The sequence below is a fragment of the Moschus berezovskii genome, chromosome 12 (genome assembly GCF_049115385.1).
Source record: "Moschus berezovskii isolate FMDL1 chromosome 12, NW_MosBer_1.0, whole genome shotgun sequence".
Classification (NCBI taxonomy): Eukaryota; Metazoa; Chordata; class Mammalia; order Artiodactyla; family Moschidae; genus Moschus; species Moschus berezovskii.
In genome coordinates, this window is record NC_142471.1 from 51,329,540 (window position 1) to 51,356,930 (window position 27,391).

At 34.1% G+C, this 27,391-nt stretch overlaps 1 protein-coding gene across 16 annotated transcripts in view; it reads left to right on the forward strand.

Annotated features, from left to right (window-relative positions):
• Window positions 1–27,391, forward strand: part of PCDH15 (protocadherin related 15) — an 870,688-nt gene that overhangs the window by 803,741 nt on the left and 39,556 nt on the right. For all 16 annotated transcript variants that reach the window (XM_088842500.1, XM_088842496.1, XM_088842498.1 and 13 more), the window contains 2 exons: window positions 3,630–3,845; window positions 14,897–14,985. In XM_088842500.1, coding sequence (XP_088698626.1) covers window positions 3,630–3,845; window positions 14,897–14,985 — 305 coding nt within the window. The remainder of the gene's footprint in view (window positions 1–3,629; window positions 3,846–14,896; window positions 14,986–27,391) is intronic.

Genomic DNA, 27,391 nt, shown 5'->3' on the forward strand with positions numbered 1-27,391 from the left:
GAGGGGAGAGATTTGAAAGAATGCTAATGATCCCGGCAACTCTCCTCATAACTGTATTCTGAAATGAGATCTTCAGATTCCAAAAAGGAGCAAATCTATTAAAAAAATTGGAAATTTTAAGTGGAGCCATTACAAATAGCATATATATGACAGTAGTTTTATATAGTTGAAAAAAACTAAAACATACCAAATAAGCAGACTCACAGATATAGAGAACAATCCAGTGTTTACCAGTGGGGAGGGGGAAGGAGAGAAGGACAGTGTAAGAGTAGAAGGAAAAAAAATGGGTCATTATGGAATTATATCCTTTTTATTTTTTTTTGACTTTTCATACTGTTCATGGGGTTCTCAAAGCAAAAATATTGAAGTGGTTTGCCATTTCTTTCTCCAGTGGACCATGTTTTGTCAGAACTCGCCACCATGACCTGTCCATCTCGGATGGCCCTATATGGCATGGCTCATAGTTTCATTGAGTTACATAAGGCTGTGGTCCATGTGATCAGTTTGATTAGACAGCATATTAAAAAGCAGAGACATTACTTTGCCAACAAATGTCCATCTAGTCAGAGCTATGGTTTTTCCAGTAGTCAGGTATGGATGTGAGAGTTGGACTATAAAGAAAGCTGAGCACTTAAGAATTGATGCTCTTGAACTGTGATGTTGGAGAAAACTCTTGAGAATCCCTTGGACTGCAAGGAGATCCAACCAGTCAACCCTAAAGGAAATCAGTCCTGAATATTCATTGGAAGAACCAACCGATGCTAAAGCTGAAACTCCAATACTTTGGCCACCTAATGTGAAGAACTGACTCATTGGAAAAGACCCTGATGCTGGTAAAGACTGAAGGCAGAAGGAGAAGGGGACAACAGAGGATGAGATGGTTGGATGGCATCACTGTCTCAATGGACATGAGTTTGAACAAGCTCCTGGAGTTGATGACAGACAAGGAAGCCTGGTGTGTTGCAGTCCATGGGGTCACAAAGAGTCAGACATAACAGAGCGACTGAACTGAAATGAACTGAATTTATGAGATTATAGAAAATAATCTGTTTTACACTTTTGTAGAATTTAAGAAATCTTTCATTTAATTTAAAAAAATTGTCCAGTAAACATGAATTTATATTTTTTTTAAATTCTGTATCTCACTTTTGGTAATTTGCTCCTCATGTATGAGGGAAAGTTATGCTTAAAAGATACTTCTGAGTTACCCAAACTTTTGCATTAAATGATTATTCGTTTCAGGAAAGTTATGTTTAAAAACACCTTAATCTGTTAAGGCAAAATATGTCACTATAATAATTTAGTAAATTAGGAATACAGCAAACCAAAATTACATGTTTACTGAATTGGAAGTAATCAGTAAGAAGAGTGCAAAGAAACTCAATATACAAAGCAATCAAAGCAATCAAAATGATTTTGCTGTAACTGCCTTTTCTTTTCTACTGTGTTACAGAGTTTTTTTTAAAATATTAAGGTGTGGAATCTTACAATAAAAAGCTGAGGAGAAGTTAGACAAAAATAGACCATAAATTATGATCCCATTAATATAACATTTAACAAATAAGCATAACTGATCAATGGTGTTGATAATCAGGGTAATGATTTCTCTGGGGAACAGAGTATGGCTGGAAGGATATGATGAACATTCTGGGATGCTGGTAATGTTTTAGTTTTTGATGTAGGTGCTGGCTCATTGGATGTGTATATTCTGCAATTTTTTATTGAACTGTATATTTATGATTTGTATATGTTTTATGCCAGTTTCTTATACTTCAGTAAAGTTTCATTAATGGTAAAAAGATTATTTCAAAGAAAGTACTCATGTTAATCATAAGTGAAAGAATAATATTCAACCATATTTTTGAGTGATTCAGTATATCTTAAATTTGCTCCTAGTATATGAAAGAAATATCTTTGATTACTTAATCCAAACTCATTTCAATTTTAATTGGGAATGTGCTTTTTATTTCTTACTCTATACTTTGTTAAGTGAATAAAACCTTGGGTTTAAAGCTTTAAAATAAACACTTTGATAATTTTTTTCTTTTTTTCTTTGTATAGTGATAATGTAACCTATGTTGGAATCTAATTCCTATTCCTCTAATACAGAAATGAAGCTCTGTCATTATGTAAAACATACAGGGCATTTAAAAAGATGAACTGATAGAGCTTGTCCTATTATAAAATTGAGATTTTTAACTTTTGAATTTCAAGAAGTATTTTATCCCAAAGGAAAGTATATGGATTTTTTTACTTCAAGTTTCATTGTCTAACAGAGTTATCCTGACATGTTTTAAATTGTTAAGCACATATATAGAATTTAAAGTTAGAGATTCAAACTTTTGAATTTTGTGCTGAATCTCAATACACATTTTCTATTATTGTAATTATTTGTAGCCAAACTTTGCCACTTACTTTGTAGCCTTTGGCTTTTCAAATTTAATACAAAATTCACATTTTACTTCCTTAGTCACATTAGCCTTATTTCAAGTGTTCAGTGACTTGTGACTACTGCATTGGACAGAGGACATTTAGAGCATTTCCATTATTGCCAAAAGTTCTGTTGGACAACACTAATATAAGTACTAGAATAATATATTCCTTGGAGAGTTTTATTTTTGTTAAACAAAATTATTTTTATAGAATTCTTAGCATTGTAATGATGAATCATAAATGCTTGATATCTGATATTTAACAATAATATTTAAAAATAAGAATAATCAGATAATAATAATTATAATTAAAATTTAAAGGTTACATATCTAGTGTCACAAATAAAGTTATATAGCCTTGTATAAATTCACTGAAACTATCATATCCACCATTCCTCTTTCAGATGTTTTACTGTGACAAATTGGCAGTCTGAAAAATTTCCCTGAAGTAGAAACAAAGAGCCAGGCTAATATTACTATGCTCCCAGCTTTATTTTTCAAATATATATATATATATATATATATATATATATATTCTAAGCAACTATTTCTTTTTAATTTCTAAGTTTGAAGAAACCTTAACATGTAGGTCATAAGTACCTACAACCAGGGACAAATCTGGTTAATCAGGATACAAGCTGATGAAAAAAATAAGCTGCATTAGTATTCTAATACTCTCTTATGATATGGCGTTTACTAATCAGGATATCTTTATATAACTCTAGACTTATAAAAGCCCTAAATACTGTCCTGGTGTCATCTGAAATATTTTAGTGCATAATTTTAATTTTTTTTTTTCCTTTTAGGAAATAGATCAAAAACACAATTACATGCTATGCCTACTACACAAGACAATGGTTTGGTAAACAGTCCCATCCTTAAACCAGTTTGGATCTCAGCCCAGTGGTGATCCCATTAAACATGCCAATCAAAACACTTGGTTCATCAGTGGGACTGAGTTAGTGTCTCTGTCCCGTGTATTTACAGTTCAGTAGTCATTATCCTTCTCATAACAGTTGTTAAACCCTATGTATACAAAGTCTATACATCTATATAATGGTACGTAGAAAAATATAACTTTAGGAGGACTTTATTGTGTTATTGTTACCCAAGAAATAGCAGTCTTGCAACCAGAAATAAGCTCTTTTAAAAAAGAACTTTCCAGCTCATTTATAACCTATGCTTTTTCCTTCCTAGGCGACTGATAAAGATACTGGCAATTATAGTGCCATGGCATACAGACTCATAATACCACCAATTAAAGAAGGAAAGGAAGGATTCGTGGTGGAAACATACACAGGGCTTATCAAAACGGCTATGCTCTTCCATAACATGAGGCGGTCGTACTTTAAGTTTCAAGTCATCGCAACTGACAACTATGGGAAGGGACTAAGTGGCAAAGCAGATGTTCTGGTGAGTAGATAAAACTTCAGATAAAGGGGGTATGTGCAGTACGAGTCAGCGGTTAATGTTTTAATACCTAGAACTTTTAAATACTGGAAATAGGTTTTCTAAAACATCAGTGTGATTAACTTTCATCCAGGTTGTTACTATGTATAGTTTAGAATATTAAAAAATTAGAGCTTTATGGTGGTTTATTTTTTTGACATTTCAGAAATTAATCATATTGTTTTTGAATATGACTGTGACAGCATTGTCTTAAGCACTGGTTTTCTGTTTGGTCTGCAGATCTCATTTTTAATATAAAGTTGGCTGGAGCTACTTATAATTTTAAAATGCTTCACAGAGTTGTGTTGTATAAATTAAAATGTATGAAACTTTCATTACTATTTAAATTACTTTTAGATCTTTTGTAATTAAGGAAAAAAATGTATTATAGCGAATTTATGTTCCAGCAGAAGTGATCTCCTTCTTTTACCAAACTCCTCATTGATGACATTGGTGACCCTTGACTAAGCTATCAATATATTTGGTTTCAGCCAATAATCACTTTTCTATTCTGTTTCTTACGCTGTACAGAAGCTCAGTTGTAGGTTATTACCAACGACAGTCTGACATTGACATTTATTCAAAATACTCAACACCAAAGCATCTATCCTATAGAATTGCTACTTTAGAAGTATAGGTTATTTAGACTTTTTTCCTGATAAAACAAGTAAAAATTATAAATATCATTGTGACTGGAAATATTTGTCACATAAAGACTGAATCCAGTATAATTTTTCTTTTGCTGTTTATACTTTATTAAATCTTCAATTTCCACTGTTCTCATTTAATTATCAAGACAAGATTAAACATCAAATAGATGCAATAACTCAGTTGGTAAAGAATCCACCTGCAATGCAGTAAACCCTGATTCCACTCCTGGGTTGGGAAGATCCACTGGAGAAGGGAAAGGCTACCCACTCCAGTATTCAGGTCTGGTGAATTCCATGGACTACCGTCCATGGGATCGCAATGGGTTAGACACAACTGAGCAACTTTCACTCACTCAGATGCAACATAAATCAAATATTTTCCTTCTTAGATAATGGTGAAGACCAATCACCATGATTATGATGGATATGAAGGCCAGAACATTCTCATTTATAACAAAGACCAATGTAAGCTAAAAAGCTTTCGATTTACAAAGTATTAAGGTTGGCCTAGATTTTTTTAAATCAAAGTAAGACCTGTGAACCTTATATAAAGTCATATTATCATTTCTTTTCCTGTTAAGGCTGAATAATAAGGCTACTACACTAAGTATAATTAAAATATTGTAAGAATGAATATAATTATATAAGTTATCTATATGATATGTACATAAGCAATGTTAAGTTTGTGGGTTTCTTATTTGGACTCTATAAACTATAGTATGGAAATTTAAGATATACCTCTAAAATTATCCAAAACATATTTAGAAAAATTCAATTCAAAATAATCTTAATGTGATATATTTGTAAATCACAATATTTATACAAGGAAATCTTCCTAGCAAAATATGTTGTTGTTCAGTTGCTAAGTCATGTCTGACTCTTTACGACCACATGGACTGCAGCAAACCAGGCTTCCTTGTCCTTCACCATCTCCCAGAGTTTGCACAAATTCATGCCCATTGAGTGAATGATGCCATCTAACTATCTCATCCTCTGTCTCTCCCTTCTCCTCTTAGTCTTTCCCAGCATCAGAGTCTTTTCCAATGAGTCAACTCTTCATATCAGGTCATAATGCATTTATGATAAAATCTGAAATCCTTTCAGAAAAGAGAAGGAAGACATGGAAAGAAATGACTTATGCAAATAAAACAGCAAGCGCCAGAACCAAGAAGGAAGGGAAATTGTGACAGTTCTCAACAACTGACAGATATTTACTCAGTTTGGCAGAGTGAGGGAGGGAAAGTGAATGAGACAGGGCTGGAGATGGAAGTATATAAGGTGTAGACCATATTGAAAATATTGGAACTTTTCCCCTAAAACTTATGGGAAATCATTGAAAAAATTTAGTAAGAGTGAATGAAGTTGCAGTTTTTAACTTTGATAAAACTTTCTTGCTTAGTGCAAATCTGATTCTCCCCTAAGGAGACTACTTTTGCTACTGCCTTCTCAAGCAGAAGCTTTTGTTTTTTTGTCTGTTTTGGTCAGTCTTCATACTACCTGCTGGCAGAGTAGGATCCTCAGTGGACAACATCACTGCTTCTAAGCCCTCCTTCCTTCCTAAGAATCAGCCTTGATTTTCATCATCTGACTCTCACTAACTGCCTTATTTCATTGCTGGAACTCCAAAGCCTTGGTCAATCCCCAATGTATCTCAATGAGTTTGGCTCCCGAGTTACTATTACTTTCTCCAACAGTCCTCCTACATTTTGACAATTTCATCATACACAGAGAGGATTCTTCCAATATCCTGAACTCGCAATTCCTTGAATGCCTTTCCTCCAATGGCTTTACTTGTCATCCTATTGCAACCACTTAAAACCTGAGTTATTTTTTGTCATTGCCACTTATGACACTCCTTCTATATCCTCCATTTCAAACCACCCACTCTTTGACCATCATTTCCTTCTCCAGGGAATCTTCCCAACCCAGGGATCAAATCTGTAACCTCCTGCATTGTAGGCAGATTCTTTACTGATGAGCCATTAGGGAAGCCCTCTCGTAAACAACTTTTAAATCAAAATTTCTCTCCCAACACTCATCCAAAACTGCTTATGCCAACATCATCAATGACTTTCACTAATTAAAAGCACTGGTAATCTGAATTTCCATCTTATTTGAATCATTAATTACCTTTGGTTGATTATTACTTTTACTAGGCTTCCAGGCCACCATTCCCTCTTCTTTATCTCTTCCCGCACTGTTCAGTTCTTCTCAGTCTTTTTGCTGTCATTTTCTTCTCCTGACCTTTTAGTCAATGTTTCTTAGGGCTCAGACATTAATTATCTTTTCTATCTTCACTCTATGACTCACTAAACTCATTCAGTCCCATAACATTAAAAGATCATCTATATATATTAAAAAATTTCAAATTTATATCTTTACCCTGAAGCTCATTCTTGAGTAGCAAATTCATGTATCAAAATGTACATGCAGAATTATACTTGAATGTCTACTAAAGACTTATTTGATGTTTGCTAATCTCCTTTTCCTCATCACATCTCTTCCACCTATAGTCTTCACAATTTTTGCTCTATGACCAAATGAACTTTGAATTCCTTGTGTGTGTGTGTGTGTGTGTGTGTGTGTGTGTGTGTATGTGAGTGTCCTTGGTCATGTCCAACTCTTTGTGACCCCACAGACCTGTATCCCACCAGGCTCCTCTGTCCATGTATTTTCCTTAGTCTCTTAATTACTTTCTCTACTTAACCACACATTTAATTCCTGAGTAAATATTGTTGTATATATGTATATATATATACACTGTAACATGCATATACTACATATGTGTGTTATCTTCACATTTTTCAATACTTCTACTGTTATAGTTTGTTTGATCAGGCATCATGACTCACTTGCATCATTGCACAAACTCACTAACTTGCTCGTATGCTTTCTTTCTTGATCCGCTAAAGTCTGGCTTTAATATAGCAAGTAGTGATATCTTAAAATGTAATCCAGTCCTGTTATCTATCTGCTCAGAACTTTCTAATATCAGCTTGATTCTTTCAGAGAAATTCTTAGATTATAGAAGACTATGAGGCCCTTGGTAATCTGACCTCCAATGATCCATTTTCTACTCTTTTCCCTGTAACTCCTTCAAACTAATAATATTGGCCAGTTTGCTATTCCTCCAATAGTCAAAAATGCTCTCAATTTAGAGAATTTACAATGGGCTTCCCTTGTGGCTCAGCTGGTAAAGAATCAGCCTGCAATGCGGGAGACCTGGGTTCGATCCCTGGGTTGGGAAGATCCCCTGGAGAAGGAAAAGTCTACCCACTCCAGTATTCTGAACTAAAGAATTCTATGGACTGTATAGTCCATGGGGTCACAAAGAGTCAGACACAACTGAGCGAATTTCACTTTCTCTACCTACAATGTTCTTTCCTTGCATTGTTCAGGAGTAGCTCCCTTATCTCCTCTAAATATCTGTACTTCACAGTGCAGCATACTCACATCATCCTAGTTAATACTGCAACATACTGCATCACTGTATACTTCGTTATTGCTTTCTTTATATATATATATAATGGGCTTATCATATTAGTGTTTCTTCCTCAGAAGAGCTCTATAAGGACATTTTAAGAAATTAATTTAATTTAATCCCTAATGTATCTCAAGCACCTAGAATAATTCCTGTCATAGATTGAATACTAAAGTCCTATGTGTTCAGTGAATGAATGGCCCATCTCTTGCAGTGTACGTTAGCAGTTCTCACAGGCAGTCTATGAAAACCTGTATGCATGTTCAGTCACTTCAGTCATGTCTGACTCTTTGTGGCACTATGGACTTTTGTCTGCCAGGATCCTCTGTCCATGGGATTCTCCAGACAAGGATACTGGAGTGGGTTGCCATTTGCTTCTCCACCATGAAAACCTGAGGGTCCCCCAAAGCATTTCAGGGTCCATGAGATCAAAACTCCATCCATAGAGATAATAGGACATGATTTGCCTTTTTACCATGTTGCATTTGCCCTGCTGCTCCCATTGTATCCTTTATAGCCATATATAAACAGGAAAAAAAAAAAAAAAGCCAGTTTCAACTAAGAATGCCCTTATTGAAGTGGTAAAACTTGTTACTTTTAACAAATATCAACTCTTGACTAAAAACTTTGCAATATTTTCTGTAATAAAATAAGAAATAGGTATAAAGCACTTCTGATGTGTATGAAAGTTTCATGGCTGTCTCAGAGAAAATCTCTATGCAAGTTGAATTAGCTGCTTTTTGAGTAGCTTTTTATTTGAAAAAAAATAACTTAGAGATAAAATATGGTTTTTCAGACTTGAATTTTTGATGGGCATTTACACAAAAATAAATGAGGTGAGACTGTCAATTCAAGGAAAACAACTGACAGTATTTGTTGTTAATGATGACATTCAAGCCTTCAAGTACAAATTAGTATATTGGAAAGCATGTGTTCACCACTGTGAGCTTGACAGCTTGCCATTACTGAGAGATTTTTCTAATGAGATCAGTGGTAATATTAAAGAATGTGATTTTTTTCTTGGTGTTGTGTAATGTAATGTGTCAGCATTTGAAAAACCGGTGATATTCAGTGAACCAATATTATCCAAATGACCAATGCAAGATGTTTTAAAAAATTCGTAGGCAAAAGGTCCATTAAACGTGCAAGACAGATAGAGTTATTTTAGTGTAACTGAACATGATTTTAGGTTTTACATTGAAACTAATCTTGAAGAAACTACCACTTGAGTTTTACTTGAGTTTGCAGACAACATACACAATCATTTGAAAGCAAAAAAAAAGAAGTACTTAAGATACCTCTTCTTTTTCAAGAAAATTGAGATTGCACCAGAGACGAGTTAGGAAGAAACAGTGACCAGACCAAGCAAGAAACTTTGTGAACCTCTAGAATTTTGCTGTTCATTGTGTTAATTCTTTGCTATATGTGCCTTCTGAGCATTTGAAATGTGGTTAGGTTGCATTTAGACATACTGTGTAAAATACACACTCAACTTCAAAGACTTAGTATGAAAATCATGGAAAAATTCTCTTTAATAAGTTTTTTAGCTTCCCTGGTGGCTCAGATGATAAAGAATCTACCTGCCATGCAGGAGACATGGGTTCCAACCCTGAGTCAGAAAGATCACATGGAAGAGGGAATGGCAACCAAATCCAGTATTCTGGCCTGAAGAATTCCATGGACAGAGGAGCCTGAAGGATACAGTCCATGGGGTCACAAGAGTCGGTCAGGAATGACCCACTAACATTTTCACTTTTTCTAGACTGATTACATATTGGAATGATAATATATTGATTATATTACGTTAAGTGTATTATTGAATTAATTTCATTATTTTTTCTCTTTCTATTGTGATTACCAGAAAATTAAAAATTACATATCTGGCTTCTTTTTTTTGTTTGTCTCACATTATGTTTATATTGAACTGTACTATCTAAACTATTTAAGAAATGAATAGAAGAAAGAAAAAGAATTATAAGAGGTTTATGAGAAATAATTCAAAAGATTCAGAATCTCTGTTTTTGGAATTATGTGTTGCATAGATAGTTTTTTCTTTTTTTCTTTTGATTGTACCTAGTAATTTTAATCCATTACAAAATCAATCCCCAAAATAATAAAAAAATTGTTTAGAAAAAATTAGGGCATAAATAATTAAATGAAGCAATTTTAAAGCAGAATTTTAAAAATTTTACTATAATAAACTGAAGTGCATTTGTAAAAATATTTGTATAAAGGCTCTACTGGAAAAGGAATATAAACAAAATCTAATAACCTTAAACATAAATATATTTGCTATAGATGATAGAAGAAACCAATGATTCAGGTACATGGAAATTTTTAGAAGATCAATATTTAAACTATAATAGCTTGTCATCTTCATATGCACAAAGTATATATGTTCTACATAAATAATATGTATATGTCAATACTTTACGGAGATTTTAAACTTTAAAACTAACTGTTTGTAGGTAAGTCTGAGATAGTTACTTTTAAATGAAGTCTGACTTTTTATTTTATCAAAATTAAAAATGCATGACTTTTTTAAGTGTACAAAATCATCAAGTTTTCAAAATCATTTTCAAAAAACCTTTTTGAGAAGTTATAAGCTTAATATGTATATATTCCAGAGGACTTTAAATCTTAATTCAGTTTGTTTAACAAATTAAAAATTCTCTTTGAAGTAATTTATCCTTCTGAATAAAGAAGTGCTGACAGTCTTTTAAACATAAATGATAGTGTTACTTATAACTTCAAGGCCAAATAATGCTTCTAAATAGAGTCCCCAGCACATGAATTGACTGCATTCCAACACTTTACTTGTAAAACAAACTTCAAAAGTCAGAACTTATTTATACAAAGGGAAATTTTATCTATACCCCATACCGAATAAAACTAACATTCTAGTGTTTCAATTACTGGAATTGTAGACCCATGTGTAAGTAATCCCTGGGTGTTTTTTTTTAGTTTTTTTTTTTTTTTAGTTTATTCATTTTAATTAGAGGCTAATTACTTTACAATATTGTATTGGTTTTGCCATACATTGACATGAATCCGCCCCAGGTGTACATGTGTTCCCCTTCTTGAACCCCTCTCCCTCCTCCCTCCCCATCCCATCCCTTTGGTTCATCCCTGTACACCAGCCCCAAGCATCCTGTATCATGCATTGAACCTGGACTGGGGGGTGTTTGTTTTGATAGGCTGACTGTGTAACAGAAAACTCCATAATTTCAGTGGTTTTAAACTAACAAGGTTTGTTTTTGCATGACACAACAATGAGAGTATGTATGGTCAGGTGACATACATACTCTGTATGTATGGTCTTGACAGCTCTTGCAAATTGAGATTCAGTGGCTCAGTTCACTTCCATCATGTGTCTGTATCCTACTCTGTGGCTTCTTTATTCAAACAGATACTGCCAAAGAAAGGGAAGGTCCACACAAGGGATAGATTAAAGAATATTTATTTCTTCTTTTACACCGACTTCCATTGGTCAGAGCTTCATCACATGGTTCCATCAAACTCCCAAAGAAGCTGAGAAATCTGCTCTTATTTAGAAAAGAATCCATGATTACTATTTGTTTCAGGCTGTTTGCTTTGGATCTTTATTTTTTTTTTTTAACATTCTCTTACCCAATATTGCAAAAGAAAAAAGGAAGGGAGGAGGAGATGAAGGAAGAAAGAGAGGGAAGGAAAGAAGAAAGAGAGGGAAGGAAGAAATAAAGGAAACACAGTTTCACAAAACTCATACAGATTTTTCTAGGGATTTTTATCATGTATTTTTACTACTAAAAACTAAAACAGAAAGCAAAACAAATAACAAAAAAATGTTATATGTAATATGTAATGTTAGTCCTTTTTATTTTTTTATTCAGGAGTGATGCAAAAAGATAAAATAGAGTTACAAAAAAACTATGATAATCCCCTTTTTTAATGAACTTAGATTTTGTGCGTGTGTGAGGACATAGTCAAGATTCATGTACATGTTTAAGGAAAATTTAAACATTTGATCCCAGATACCTATAATGAGTTAGAGATACAAGGTTGGAACTGCCAGTGTTAGCAACTTGCTCATAGGTGGTAATAAGATAGACTCCTGGCTCAATATAGTCTATCTGCACACATGAATTATTAGGTTTCAAAGATTTCAAAGTAGTTGTAAATATTTCATATCTTAGCTCTTTCCTTGAAAGATGGAAAACTCCAGCAAATCTGGACCTATTTACCCACATCACAATATTCAGTAGAGATGAGCAGTAGCTGAGTTCTTCAGAGGAGTCATATGCTTTCTGATTTACAAGACTGCCAATTCTCCCTATTACTTCATACTTTTGACTGCTTTCCTCATTTACGTTACCTGCCTGGTCCCTGAAGAAGTTTGAGCTTATGACTTCTGATAGGGTATCTATGGGCAACTATATGCAGAGAACTTGGAGCTTATATAAAAAATATATGTAAACATGAGGTTGAAAGTGAAAGTCTCTCGGTCGTGTCTGATTCTTTGCGACCCCATGTACTCTATGGAATTCTCCAGGCCAGAATACTGGAGTGGGTAGCCTTTCCCTACTCCAGGAGTTCTTTCCAACCCCAGGATCAAACCCAGTTCTCCCTCATTGCAAGTGGATTCTTTACCAACTGAGCCACCAGGGAAGTCCAAGAATACTGGAGTAGCCTATCCCTTCTCCAGTGGATCTTCCCAACCCAGGAATCAAATAGGGTCTCCTGCATTGTGGGTAGATTCTTTACCAACTGAGCTATCAGGGAAGCCCAAAACATGAAGTTATTCCTTAGCAAAATAATATTCATATATATAATGCTAAATATGCCTAATCCAGAGTATTAAATTAATAGTCCTGGTGTATATGCATTTACACAATTTTAATAATATTAGACACATATTTTTAATTTTAAAATTTAATATTAAAAACTGCCATTACTGCATGGCAAATAGAAAGGGGAAAAGATGGAAGTAGTGACAAATTTCCTCTTCTTGGGCTCCAAATCACTGCACTGTGACTGCAGCCAAGAAATCAAAGACGGTTCTTGGCAGGAAAACAATGACAAACCTAGATAGCATGTTGAAAAGCAAAGACATTACTCTGCTGTTAAAGGTTTATATAGTCAAGGCCATGGTCTTCCCAGTGGTCATGCATGGTTGTGAGAGTTGGACTGTAAAGAAGGCAGAATGCCAAATAATTGATGCCTTTGAACTGTGGGGCAGGAGAAGACTCCTGAAAGTTCCCTGGACAGCAAGGAGATCAAACTAGTCAATCTTAAGGGAGATCAACCCTGAATATTCACTGGCAGGACTGATGCTGAAGCTGTAGCTCCAGTATTTTGGTCATGCGATGCAAACTGACAACTCATTGGAAAAGCCCCTGATGCTTGGAAAGATCGAGGGCTGAAGGGGAGAAGAGGACATTAGAATATGAGATGGCTGAACAGCATCACCAATGCAATGAACATGAACTTGGGCAAACTCTGGGAGATGGTGAGGGACAGGTAGGCCTGGCGTGCTGCAGTCCATGGGGTCACAAAGAGTCAAATACGACTGGGTGACTGAACAACAACACTTGTGTATAATATACATGCAGGACAGTAAAGAGCACATGTTCTGGAACCTGTGTTTAATTGGGACCAAGATATTAATGTCTCTTTGTTTTATTAGAGACATATTTTAAAATTGGATATTTAAAAATTTTTCATATTTAAAAACTGGAATGATACTCAAACTACCTGATACAATGATTTATAGAATTAAATCAGTGTCAATTCCTGTGTGTATGCGTATGTGATGTACTTTCAATTCTGTCCAACTCTTTGCAACCCTATGGACTGTAGCCCACTGGGCTCCTCTGTCCATGGGATTCTCCTGGCAAGAATACTAGAGTGAGTTGCCACGCCCTCCTCCAGAGGAATCTTCCTGACCCAGGGAATGAACCCATGTCTCTTCAATCTCCTGTGCTGGTAGGCGAGTTCTTTACCTGGGAAGCCCATTAATTCCTGTACTTTTGAGCGAAACAGTAAAACACGTATTGTAAGCAGAGAATAAATGCTATTATTTTTCTTCCATTTTTCTAAATAAGAACATAGAAGGAACTCTTTAAATGTTACATGAAAGAATGAATTCATAAACAATGTTAAATTAGCTTATTTCGGCCCCATCTGTAGTTTTTATGTATTGTCATTGTTTTAGTCACTAAGTCGTGGCCAACTGTCTGTGATCTAGCAGACTATAGTCCACCAGGCTTCTCTGTCTGTGGGATTTCCCAGACAAGAATACTGGAGTGGGTTGCCATTTCCTCCTCCAGGGGATCTTCAAGACCCAGAGATCAGATCTGTGTCTCCTGCGTTGATAGCTGTATCCTTTACCAGTGATCCACCAGGGAAGCCCGAGTTTGTATATGCATATCTCTTTATCTACATAAAGTTGGCTAATACAGACATGATTCTGTATTTGGTGATCTCATGGAATGAATTATTCTAACTATCCATATCCCAGATTCTTAATGACAATTAATAAAGAATCTCTTAGGATTAATAAAATCTAAAAGCGTGGTTTTCCATTTTCCTGAGTGTTCTTAAATAACCCAGTTTTTAAAAATGTACAAAACCACATTTGTTTTATGCTTTTGTAAAAGTCAAGAAAACAAATGCAAAACCAATAGTCGAAGTCACTTAGGCTTTTATAACATCTAAGTAAGCAACTATTCTGTCATTCCCAACCTGTTCCAACGTATATAACAGAGATTTTGTAGCTAGAAATACCGTTTATGCTTAAATTGAAAACCACTATGTCTTTGCATAGTAGGAAAGAAAAATGTTAATTTTTGATTATAGAAATGTTAATGAGTAAAATCCAAATTAATTCTATTTTTGTCTTTCAGGTCTCTGTGGTCAATCAGTTGGATATGCAAGTCATTGTTTCTAATGTGCCCCCTACTCTAGTGGAAAAAAAGATAGAAGACCTTACAGAGTAAGGGTTTTTCTTTACTTACATATTTGTTTTCATATGTCTACAGTTTTTACTGAATTAGATCATTTTGATCATTACAATGTTCAGACTAAACACACATTTTTAAAAATACCTTCTTAAAATTAAATTTAGGTCATTCTTTTATTGAAATAGGTAGCTTCATTTGAAGTATGTGATAATCTAAGATTCATCAAATAAGAATGAAAATTAGATGTGAGATCTTATTATTCAGCATGCTTTGACTGATGGGTCAACGTAAACTCAAAATACTGCACATAAGAAATAAGCATAACTATTTGAGTATATATCTTGATTTTGTGGCTTCCGAGTCTTCAAAAAGCGCATTATCTCAGCAATCCAGCTAGTCCAGGAAATGCTATTTCTCAGAGTGATGTGTCTAAATGGCTAAAGCTTATTCTTTTATAATTTTAAAGGAATATTAATTCTTTCATATTTTCATTCTAAAATACGTGTCATGTTCCTCTGCCTTTTTAACAGTGTATACTCTACATGGCTGAATATGTTATTGTTGTCTCAAAACTGTGATTATGAATTCACAATTTCCTAATATTCTAAATATTATCAAGGATTATTAACATGTCTTTACTATTTCACCCTTAACTACCCTAACCTAGCTTGTATCATTTAATAATTTTATAGTGATACTTATTAGTTATTCCTTGTCTTCTATTGAATTCAACTTAACAGATGTCAGTTACTGTCAATTTGCCTCTTTCAGGTAAAACAACTTCTGTGTTGCCAGAAGAAACTGTAGATGGTCAGACAGTTAACCTGCTACTATGTGTCAAATAGAATACAATAGGCACTGATTAAGGCATGAGTGACTCTCCTATAATAAGAGCATATGTGCTTTGCAAGAATTACTTCCTGGTGCTTCACAAAATTTAACCTTTCTTTGCCACATAAAACATCCTATTAAAGAGGTGATTATCAACATTGAAGCATGGAATAGCGATCAGAGAGTATCTTGTTTACTTCTGTAAAAGTGGTTTATATATGATTAACCTTTATTAAATAGTAGCTGATTATACCTGCAAAAGGTTAGAATCATGCTCGTCTCTTAGCTGTTTTAATGTCATCTATTGGAACAGGCTTTTTCTGATTACACCATCCAAAAGAGATGACACTCTTTTCAACCCCTGCTTTTGTTCAAAGCATATTTAATATTTATATTATATATCGATTTAACATAAACTTTATGAAGATAGAAAATCTACTTTTTACTACTATACTTCCAGTTATATAGAAAGCATTTCATGCATTTTCATGATGAAAGTTTTGTGCAAGCAAAATCATGATGTTCTTTTCTTCATATTGAGACAAATTTATAAAAACTGAAAATGGCAATGTAAAAGTATAATTTCATAGCAATTATATGATTTATTCCTTTTGCATAGAAATGAAGATTTGGAAAAGAAAAATCAGGCATCTTTGAAAGAAGTTTTGACTCCATTTAATATTGTCTTTGAAACACAAGCTTAGGCAAATAGTTTAATCTTCCCCAGACTCAATTTCACCATTTGTTAACAAGATAAAACTCCTTTCATAGAATATTGTGAGAATTAAATAATATAAGCCATCTAGGACTCTTCTAGGACTATGAAAATTGTGAACATTCAATGAACAATAGATATTCTATGCAAATAAAGTTAGTGACCCAAAGTCAGTATGGTGAGGCAGAGAGATCTCAGAGTTTTGGCATGTTCTATTCAAAGAATATAGTTTAGTAATGGAGGTCAGATTATAGATTATGGATTCAAGCAAACTAGTTTGATGTTGATCTTGTGTTCCTTTAGATAGACTTAAACATAAATTTGTGGGACTCCCCTGATGGCTCAGTGGGTAAAGAATCCACCTGCAATGCAGGATACACAATGACTCAGTTTTGATCCCTGGACTGGGAAGATACCCTGGAGGAGGAAAATAGCAACCCTGCTCCAGAATTCTTGCTTGAAAACTCCCATGGACACAAGAGCCTACCAGGCTATAGTCCAAAGGGTCACAAAGAGTTGGGCATAATTGAGTGACTAAGCACATAAGTAAACCTAAATTTGCTAGTGCAGTAAGCATAACAGGTGCATGCCAGATTCCCTTTTACAGGATGTCTATTTTGTTTGTTTTCTACAATCTGTGTTAATTTAGACATTTTTAAGGACAAAAAATTTTGGATCCCTTTTTAAAAAGAGACTTTTTCCAGGGAAGTTTTATGTCATTGTAAAATAGAACAGAAGATACAGAGAATGCTCATATACTTCTCCTTCCGCCCACCTCACACAAAGATTCCCTCACTATCCATATCTTGCACCATAGTACATTTTTTACAATAAATAAACCTATTTTGACACATCATAGTCATCTAAAATCTGTAGTCTACATAGAGTTCACTCTTGGTGTTGTATATTCTGTGGTTTGGACTACTGTATCTATCATTGTAATATCATACAGAATAAATTCACTACTCTAAAAAATCCTCCATGCTCCAACTATTCAAACCTTTCCCACTAACCCCCAGAAATCAGTTATCATTTTACTGTCTCCATAGTTATATCTTTTCCAGAAGATCATACCCTTGGAGTCATATAGTTTATAGTCATTATGATTCCTCTCGAAATCAACTTTAGTAGATAGAAGATGGAAGTGGCAATAAAGACTGTTAGATCTGATTCAACACCATGAAGCCCCAAATGCTCCATGTCCCAGGGCTGGGGGTGAGAGAATGGAGGGAATAATGAAAGCATACACATAGACAAAGTAAACAGCAGAGTGCCAACTTGGTACTTAAACATAGGAATTTATTATTCCAATGATCAGACTAATCAATATACATGTTTCCTGTAGGTATTCTTAGATAAGTCACATCACCTTCAAAGCCATCTTCTGTATTTCCTGAGACATCTCTATTTTAAGATGGGAAAACAAATTCCATATGATCATCACTTTTATTTTTCTCCTTTGTGTGTGTGTTCAGTCGCTCAGCTATGTCTAACTCTTGAGACCCCATAGACTTTAGCCCTCCAGGCTCCTCCTCTCCATGGGATTTTCCAGGCAAGGATACATTTCCTCCTCCAAGGGATCTTCCTGACCCAGGGATCAAACTGACTTCTCCTGCATCTCCTGCATTGCAGGTGGATTCTTTATTGCTGAACCACTAGGGAAGTGGCCAGATCATAATCCAAAGTGTTCCTGATAGGAACAAAATCAGCACAAATTGGGAGAGTAGATCAAAGAAAAATGTAATGATCTAATAAATCCATTTAACAATTGGGAAGATTTTTCAGAAGGGGTCAATGTCCTTTGATAACTAAGAGCATGATGCCTGGAAAATAGAATGCTCAAAGAGTAAATGTTAGCTGCTATAGGAATGATAATAATTACTTCCCACTTTCTTGGAACTGGCTTAAATAGCTCTACTAATTTTTTTTTCTTTTATTACTTTGTTTTTTAATGCTTATAGAAGTAACCAAATGACCTTTTGCAATGAAACACATATCTTTTTAATTATATTAATATATTCAGCAAATTCTCCCATAATGGGAATCTGTGCCCCTACGAGTGGCCTCACGTGTTTGCGTTTTGAAGCATCTTAGACTGATTTTAGTATTTATCTCTTTGTGAGCATTGTTTTTCTGTTACAAATTCTTGAGATTAAGGCATAGGAGAAATAGCTGTGAGGGTAAGGTTAAGGAGATCTTATTATAACATACAAATGATTGGCAATAGTCTAAAGAAGCTAAGAATTGTTTGCATTTTGTGTCTTCCTCCTTGCTCGTTTCACTTCACCATGAAGCTCATATAAATAAAAGATGCTTGGGATTCTAAAACTTAAATGGTAAGAATCTGTGTAAATGGCATTTTCAAAAATATAGATAAAATAATTTAGAAATATTGTGTTATAATATAAATCAGAATTGGTAACTTAGGTCTCAGAGTTGGTCAAATGCTTCTTATTTTCTAAATACAATATGAAAATTCAGTGAAATTAGAACTTATTGACTTTATTGATGTAGTTATTGCTTTGGTGTGGAGGATCCTAATAGTTCCATGAAAAATTTACAAAGCATCTGAAATGAGTCTGTGTAATTAATCTATAGCTCCTGGAATAGAGCTTACAAAACATACTTTAGAAATCTAGCTAAAATGTGTATTTCAAAATGAGAAAAATCAAAATACTCATAACCTTGTGAATATTTTGTATTTCTTGGATAAGAATTATAAAATCACTCCAGAAGAAAATCTAGGAAACAATAAAAAATAAAAGCCAGCACTTATACTGTCTTAAATCTGCATAAGACTTATTAGTGTTGAGAGGAAAGGTGGAGTTGAAAGGCAAATCAATAAGCACGTTATTGTTGATCATTTTTATCTACATTTTGCTCTAGAGTTGGGAAGCTCAGGGAATGTTCTATAAAGGGATATATTAATAGTTTACTAATAATAAATTAAAAATAATATTTGTACTTTTAATGATATAATTTAAATTTTGCTGCTTTATTAAACTAATTTTGTTATTAAAATATTTAAATGTTAAAAATAATTAGTAATCATCATACAAAATCCTTTTGTAAATAAAACTTTATTTTCAAAAGCAGGTAAGGCTGATTTAGCTAGTGGGCTCTGAATTAGCAAATCATAATTTGGAGCATTATATTTTGTAAAGAGAAGAAGTTACAATGCTTGTTTTTTCTATTCTAACTCCTATAAGAAAACACTTGAAAGAAAATCTTGTGTGAAATTCTCAACTGATAAATTAGCAGTTTTCCCTAGGAAGGCTTTTCCTTTTGAATTCACAGGATCTAGGCTTAAGCCCTCAGAGAAGGCAATGGCAAGCCACTCCAGTACTCTTGCCTAGAAAATCCCATGGATGGAGGAGCCTGGTAGGCTGCAGTCCGTGGGGTCGCTAGGGGTAGGACACGACTGAGCGACTTCACTTTCACTTTTCACTTTCACACATTGGAGAAGGAAATGGCAACCCACTCCAGTGTTCTTCCCTGGAGAATCCCAGGGACGGGGGAGCCTGGTGGGCTTCCGTCTATGGGGTCACACAGAGTCGGACACGACTGAGGTGACTTAGCAGTAGTAGCAGCAGGCTTAAGCCCTTACTCACTAGTGGTTAGGAAGTCTTGGACCAGGAAATTAAACTTTTTGATTCCTAGTATCCATATCTTGGGGCTCTCCTGGTGGCCCAGTGGTAAAGAATCTGCCTGCCAATGTGGAAGATGCTGGTTCAATCCTTGGGTTGTGAAGATCCTGTGGAGTAGAAAATGGCAACCCACTTCAGTATTCTTGCCTGGGAAATTCCGTGGACAGAGGAACCTGGAGGGCTACAGTCCATGTGGTTGCAAAAGTGTCCGACATGAGTTAGTGACTGAGTATGCATCCATAGCCTGAAGCTGGCAATTTAGTCATTAAATAAAGAGTAGTTCTAAGTTGTAAACACTGAAAATTTAACAGTGAATTTAAGCAAAATCCTTGTTCCCACGAAACTTGCATTCTGTTGGGGACAAACAGTAAATAGGATTAGAATAATAAATAATACATAATTTGATGTCAAGCAGTAATAACTATAATAAAGACAAGTAAAACTAACAATATATATTATGAAACAGATGTATTATTTCATATAGGATGCTTGAGGGAAACCTTTCTAATAAGCAGAAATCTAGCAGAAACCTAAGAGAAGTGAGAGAGAAAGTCATTTGTCTGTGGTGATGTGGGGAGGCAGGAGTAGAGAAAGTTATCCCAGAGGGAGGACACTACATATATGAAAATCCAGAGTTAGGAATCTATTTGTCATATCAAGGTATAGATGTTAATGTAGGAAATGAGTTATATAGGATCTCATAGGTCACCTGGATGATTTTAACATTTTACTTTGTGTAAAATAGAAAGTCCTGGGCTTCCCAGATGGAGCTAGTGGTAAAGAACCTGCCTGCCAGTGCAGGAGAGGTAAGAAATTTGAGTTTGATCTCTGAGTCTGGAAGATCCCCCTGGAGGAGGATATGGCAACCCATTCCAGTATTCTTGCCTGGAGAATCCTATGGACAGAGGAGCCCGATGGGCTATGGTTCATAAGGTCACAAAGAGTCAGATATAACTTAGCATGCACACATATGTAGTAGCTACTACTAACCACTACATGTGGTTATCAAGGACATGAAAAGTGACAAACCCAAATGAGAGGTGCTGCAAGCATAAAATACACACCAGATTTCAAAGACTTAATACCAGAAAAAGTAAAATATCTCCTTAATGTTTTTGTATGGATTATATATGAAATGATCATTTTGGATATATACAGTTAAATAAACATATTAAATTCATCTCACCAGTTTTATTTTTAATTTTTAAATGTGGCTACAGAAAATTTGAATTTATATGTGTAACTTGCATTGTGTTTCTTTTGGGCAGTTTGCTTTAAATGTTTTGCACAGAGAAATAACATTGTAGCTTAAGTTTTAAAAAGTTGTTGAGTAGGAAATCAGGACACCAGTTAAGAGTCTAGAGCAATAGTCCAGGACAGGGATCAATGTGGCTTGGAACTGATGGTAGGTATGGACACAGGGAGGAGTTAAGGATATAATTTTTGAAGATACAACCTACAGAATTTGTTATAAATTGGACATATGAGAAAAAGTAAGAAACAATAATTACTCCTAGGTGTTGGGTCTGAGCAAACAAAGCTAAATAATATTTGCCATACTTGAACACTGAAAAATTTGATAAAAAATATACATGCGAAAGTAATGGTATTGTGTTCTTGGAAAGGATTGACTTTATATGGCAATACTTGATTCATATCAATAAAGGCCCTGGATGTCCGTCCTCTCTCAACATCATGATACTAATTTCCCAACTTGGTAATGGGTTAAAGCTCCATTATCTGTTCCCCACAGTCACATTTTTAGCATTAAGATTTTTTTAAAATTTTATCTCATTTTTTCCATGTGAACTGAGTACATTACAGATATCAGGTATGGTGCTATCCGATCAAACCAATGAAAATATGTTAAAAAAATATAGGCCCAGCTGGGATGTATGAAATATTTTATTGTATTGGAAGTTTACAGTTGTGAAGTTTTTCTTATCTACTGTGTTCTAAATTGAATTGCTATAAATATCTCCAATCACATGCCAATTCTGTTCAAGTATTCTTAACACAAAGATGAATTTGAAGAGGTTATCAACAGAGAACGATTATAAATGATCTAACTTTATCAGATTATCGAGCATATACATTTCAATAGCACAATTTTTGAAAATAATGTTTTTTGTAACAGGCATCTAATAGCTGTAAAATAAATTGAAGCCAGTCATAAAAATAAAACGTAAACTCAATATAAAATGAAATCTAATTTTTTTTAATATTCAAGGTATATATCATGATTCCTTTAAAAAATTATAAGTGTAATTTGGTTTTATTCAGTCTAGGTGATTCATTGTTATGACACAAAAGGGATTCACCTACTATGTTTCTAAAATAGTTTGGGGCTTTATTTTCACAGATAAAGTAGTAACTTCCTGTCTTTCCTAAAGGAAATACTCATTTTTCAAATCATTATGTTACAAGCACTCATAGTTTTTTACAAAATTAAGATAGCCCAGAATACAATTTGACTTGTACAAAACAGTATCTGATGTTGTTACTTGTGTAATTTGAAGAAATAACCAAAGTAAATTGCTTTTCAGACTTTTCTGGTAGCTCAGATGGTAAAGAATCTGCCTGCAACGTGGGAGACAGGGTTCAGTCTCTGGGTGGGGAAGATTCCCTGGAAAAGGGAATGGCAACCCACTCTAGTATTCTTGCCTGGAGAATTACATGGACAGAGGAGCCTGGTGGGCTATAGTCACAAAGAGTCTTTTCAACTAGATTTTACTTTTTCTTTAGATTCTACTGTATATTGATTCAGTACAGTCATGCATGTTGATGTGTTTGCTTTCAGTAGGTTTATTGATATTTTAATGGCCATACTCACCATTGATTGATTAACACATTTCTGAATGCTTATAGTCAAAACCACCAGTTTCTCTTGGGAGAAAGAAAAAAATATTGAGGGGTAATAAATGAGTGTTCTAAATTTATATTTGCCATCTGATATATATGATATAGAAAAATGTAAATATATAATTGTGTCCCTCTTCCATTTTTCTTAGCATCATACACACACACACATATATAAAAGAGCGGTGCTTAGCTGTTACATTTAAGGTGTATGTTTTGTCAGATTCAATATATTTGCTCCTATATATATTTTTTTTTTTGCTTATTTTCCCCCAGAAACAATGAAAAGAAAGCAAAACAAACAAACAAACAAACAACCCCCCCCAAAAAAAAACCAAATAAACATAATGCTTTTTTAGAATTCCCCTGAGGACATTTCAATTTTATTTTCATTTAAAAATAATGTTTGATATATTTGAGCAACTGCTATTGTTTGCAAAAAGAGATAAGTAGAATCTTCTTAACTGAAAATGGATTGAAATACTCATTTTAAAAACCCTGTTTTTTAGTTTTAGGGCTGATAGAGATGGTTTTACATTGTTTTTGATTGTCCTGTAAGGAGAATACAAACATTAAAAAATAAAGTAGTGTTGGAGCAAATATTCTACTTAAGAAAAGAGCAAGCTTAAAGAATAGGCTGAGTTAGATTTTGGGAAATAAAAATAAATTTAATTCATAAGAGACAACTTTAATGAAGGTACCATAATATTGACTGTAATATTTTTGTTATTATTTGTACTATATATTTTAGAAGAATTTGAATAAATATTTTAAAGCAAAAAATAGGGGGAAAAAGTAAAGTGTTATAGTCTCTGTTTACTTTTCCCAAGTATCATATCATTCAGTTTATTTTTCAGAGTTTTTGCTTGCACCAAAAAGAAAATAACTTGCAAGATGAAAATAATATCATGATATTATGATCCCATTAAAAACATGAATCACAGCTGCTTTATAAAGATTTCCAAGATACATAGTGGGCATTTTTTTTTCCTTTCAAAATACTTCTTTCTCTCATATTCTTTTGTTTTATGGTCCAGAAATTTTGCCAAATAGAACAGCTTATTGTCTCTTATAATTATTTCCAGGCCATGGCACAAGGTAAATACCCTGTGTTCTTGTGCAGCCACTCAGTTCAGATACCTGATCAGCAATGACTGGTGCCTCTATTCTCTTAATCATCTTTGTAGTTCTTCTCTTAACTTTTCCCAACTTCTATACAATTTACCTTTCTGTGTTGCTGTTTTATTAGCTTGTGGAATAAATTCAACCACGTGTTTATATAAGAGAATTCCATTTGTGTCAGCAGCAACACAGACTATTTTATTAATAATTTAACTTATGTCTCAGTTGTCATAGAGGTTACGTTTAGTCTTTTTTTTAATGTTTAACGTTATACAAGGAGAATTAAGGCAGTTTATAATGATTCATACAGTGAAACACGGTAAAAAACATTTAACATAAGTCAGAAACTGAATATGGCAAACAGAATAGAAAGACACTGTGCAAAGAATGAAAATGAGACTGGTAATAAAGAGGCTGAAACATCCTGCAGAGACACTACAAAGTAGAAAACAAACTTGGTTTTCATCATTTTAAGGCCAAAGTGAAAGAAGCACACAAAAAATTGGAAAAAAATGTGAATCAGTTACAAAATTAAGAAAAACAACAACAACAAGTTACTTCCAGTGGAAATGTAAAACTATTTCTGAGTGAAATGCAGGCTTGGAGTAATGTTTTTATCCTGTGGGACATCTTAGAGAAGATATCTCCTAATGTCATTAACAAAATGTTCTATGGAACCTGGAATATTTCTGAGGATATGGTCTGTGTAAAGTCTCTATAATTCTGTTTTATAAGAGGAAATTAAAATATTAGGAAAGCCTGTGCTGTGCTGCGTATCCCTCTGGCCATCTGCAGTGCCTATTGATTCTTTTAGCCAGGCTTTTGAAAAAATATTGACAGGTACCTGGAGTGGAGTTCCCTATGTTACTAGTTAAATATAAAACATATTTACTTCAACAAAAGGACAAGTAGGGTTTACAATCATGAAATCTGAGGAGTTTTTACAGCCACCACAACAAATAGCTAAAAGTTGTGGCATGTTTTTTATTTGTTGGGCTTTGTGCACTTAATTAGGTGTTATCTAAATAATGTCTCATAGAGGCCTTTGAGGTCAAAATTATTATTTTCCCCTTTGCAGAAAAGAGTTTCCTGAAACTTTGAGAGAAGCAATAATTTTCACAAACATACAGATGCCAGTGGTGGAAATTTAATTAGAATCTACATCTATGAGCTAGCAGCAGGTTGGGATCCTAACCACTCCCTCTGCACAATGCTTCTTACAAGGCAGACCTAATTAGAAACCCAACCTATTTTTGTGGGTGGGTGGGTGGAGGAGGAGTGAGCTGCTCTAACAGGAGGCCAGAAACTCCCTTCAAATGATAATTTTACTGTGGCTCATTCACACAAATAGGTAACTGAAAAGATGATTGCTGTAACAATTTTAGTGTGAAAAACAAAAGTTAGCCATAGTAAATGTTTTAGTTATAAAACGATTTCAGTAAAGCTGCTACACTTATTTTTTTTATATAACACAATTTCTGGTGAAATGCACATCCAAGAAATTGGATAAGTGATGCTGTAAATTAAGGTTTAGGGGAATCAACCAAAAATAACTACCTTTGATAATAAATCAGTTAACTGAGCCAGTTGTTTCTTAGTTCTCTTAGCCTGTGATTTAAAAAAAGGTGTTTTTCATAAAAAAGTTTTTCTTTCAACATTTATTATAAGAAGCTATATAGATTGCAATTTTTAATTTAAATTAGAAACTACCTTAAATTTTAAATAATTAGCTATCATGTGGTAGCAGAGTAAAATGTTATATATACATATATTTAGATAGAAACATGTGTACATATACTACATATAATTGTATTAACATATTTCTTTATAGAACTTTGAAACTTTGTCTAAAGATCACGTAATAACGTATTACTAAATATTATGAGTATGCTATTGATATTTTAAACTGAAGTTGAACAATAAACCCTAAATGTAAATTTAATTTTTTAAAGTATTATAATTATTATACCAATTCATTCACATTGTATTTAATTCTTCATTTAATTTTTTGTTGTTTTGAAAAATGTTGCCATAATTAAATACCATAGTGCCAAATGTTCGATTATACTACTTATATTTTCAATTGATGTATTGCTTCCAAGAATTTAAATTCAGGGCACAATTAACATTACATAAACATCATCACAGGCACCTCCTTTGGTACAGTGTTTGTGTATGACACAGATGTTACAGATTGATAAAGAGTAGTATAGATCCTTCTCTCTCTCCCTGTATGTGCATATGCATACACATATATATATATATTGTATAACTTATTTTATTAAACTTAGACTTCCCTGATAGCTCAGTTGGTAAAGAATCTGCCTACAATGAAGGGGCTGCTGCTAAGTCACTTCAGTCATGTCCGACTCTGTGTGACCCCATAGATGGCAGCCCACCAGGCTCCCCTGTCCCTGGGATTCTCCAGGCAAGACCACTGGAGTGGGTTGCCATTTCCTTCTCCAATGCATGAAAGTGAAAAGTGAAAGTGAACTTGCCCAGTCGTGTCCGACTCCTAGCGACCCCATCGACTACGGTCTACCAGGTTCCTCCGTCCATGGGATTTTCCAGGCAAGAGTACCGGAGGGGGTTGCCATTGCCTTCTCCTACAATGAAAAGGACCCCAGTTCAATTCCTGGGTTGGGAAGATCCCCTGGAGAAAGGAAAGGCTACCCACTCCAGTATTCTGGCCTGGAGAATTCCATGGACTATACAGTCCACGGGGTGGCAAAGAGTTGGACACAACTGAATGACTTTAACTTTCACTCCACTTTCACTTTAAGAAAAAGTCTATTAATTAAAGCCTTCAAAGTCATAATATCATAAATTGACAGTGACTCAGTAGCATGCAAATACTTATACTGGTAGAATTTCTTGATGAAATTGCCAACTGTAAATCCACATGACTTATTTCAAAATGTATGTGTGAAATTGACTTAATAAATTAATAAACTGGAGTGAAATAAAATAAGGGCAATGTAAGCATTAGCTTTAATTTATATTTGCCAATTCAAAGTAAGTACTTAGTTACATTTTTTAAAAAATGAGGTTTAAAAAAATTGGAAGCAACCCTTTATCTAGGTATATATGAAGATCAAGTTCTAAAAATTCATTCTTATGAATATCACACACATATATATATGTATATGTGTAATGTTTTATATATATATATATATATAGTGTAGGCAGATATTGTAGAAATGCTTAGGTATATGGACATAGATGATAAAAAGAAAGATTGATTTTTATAAAATATGTTCATAT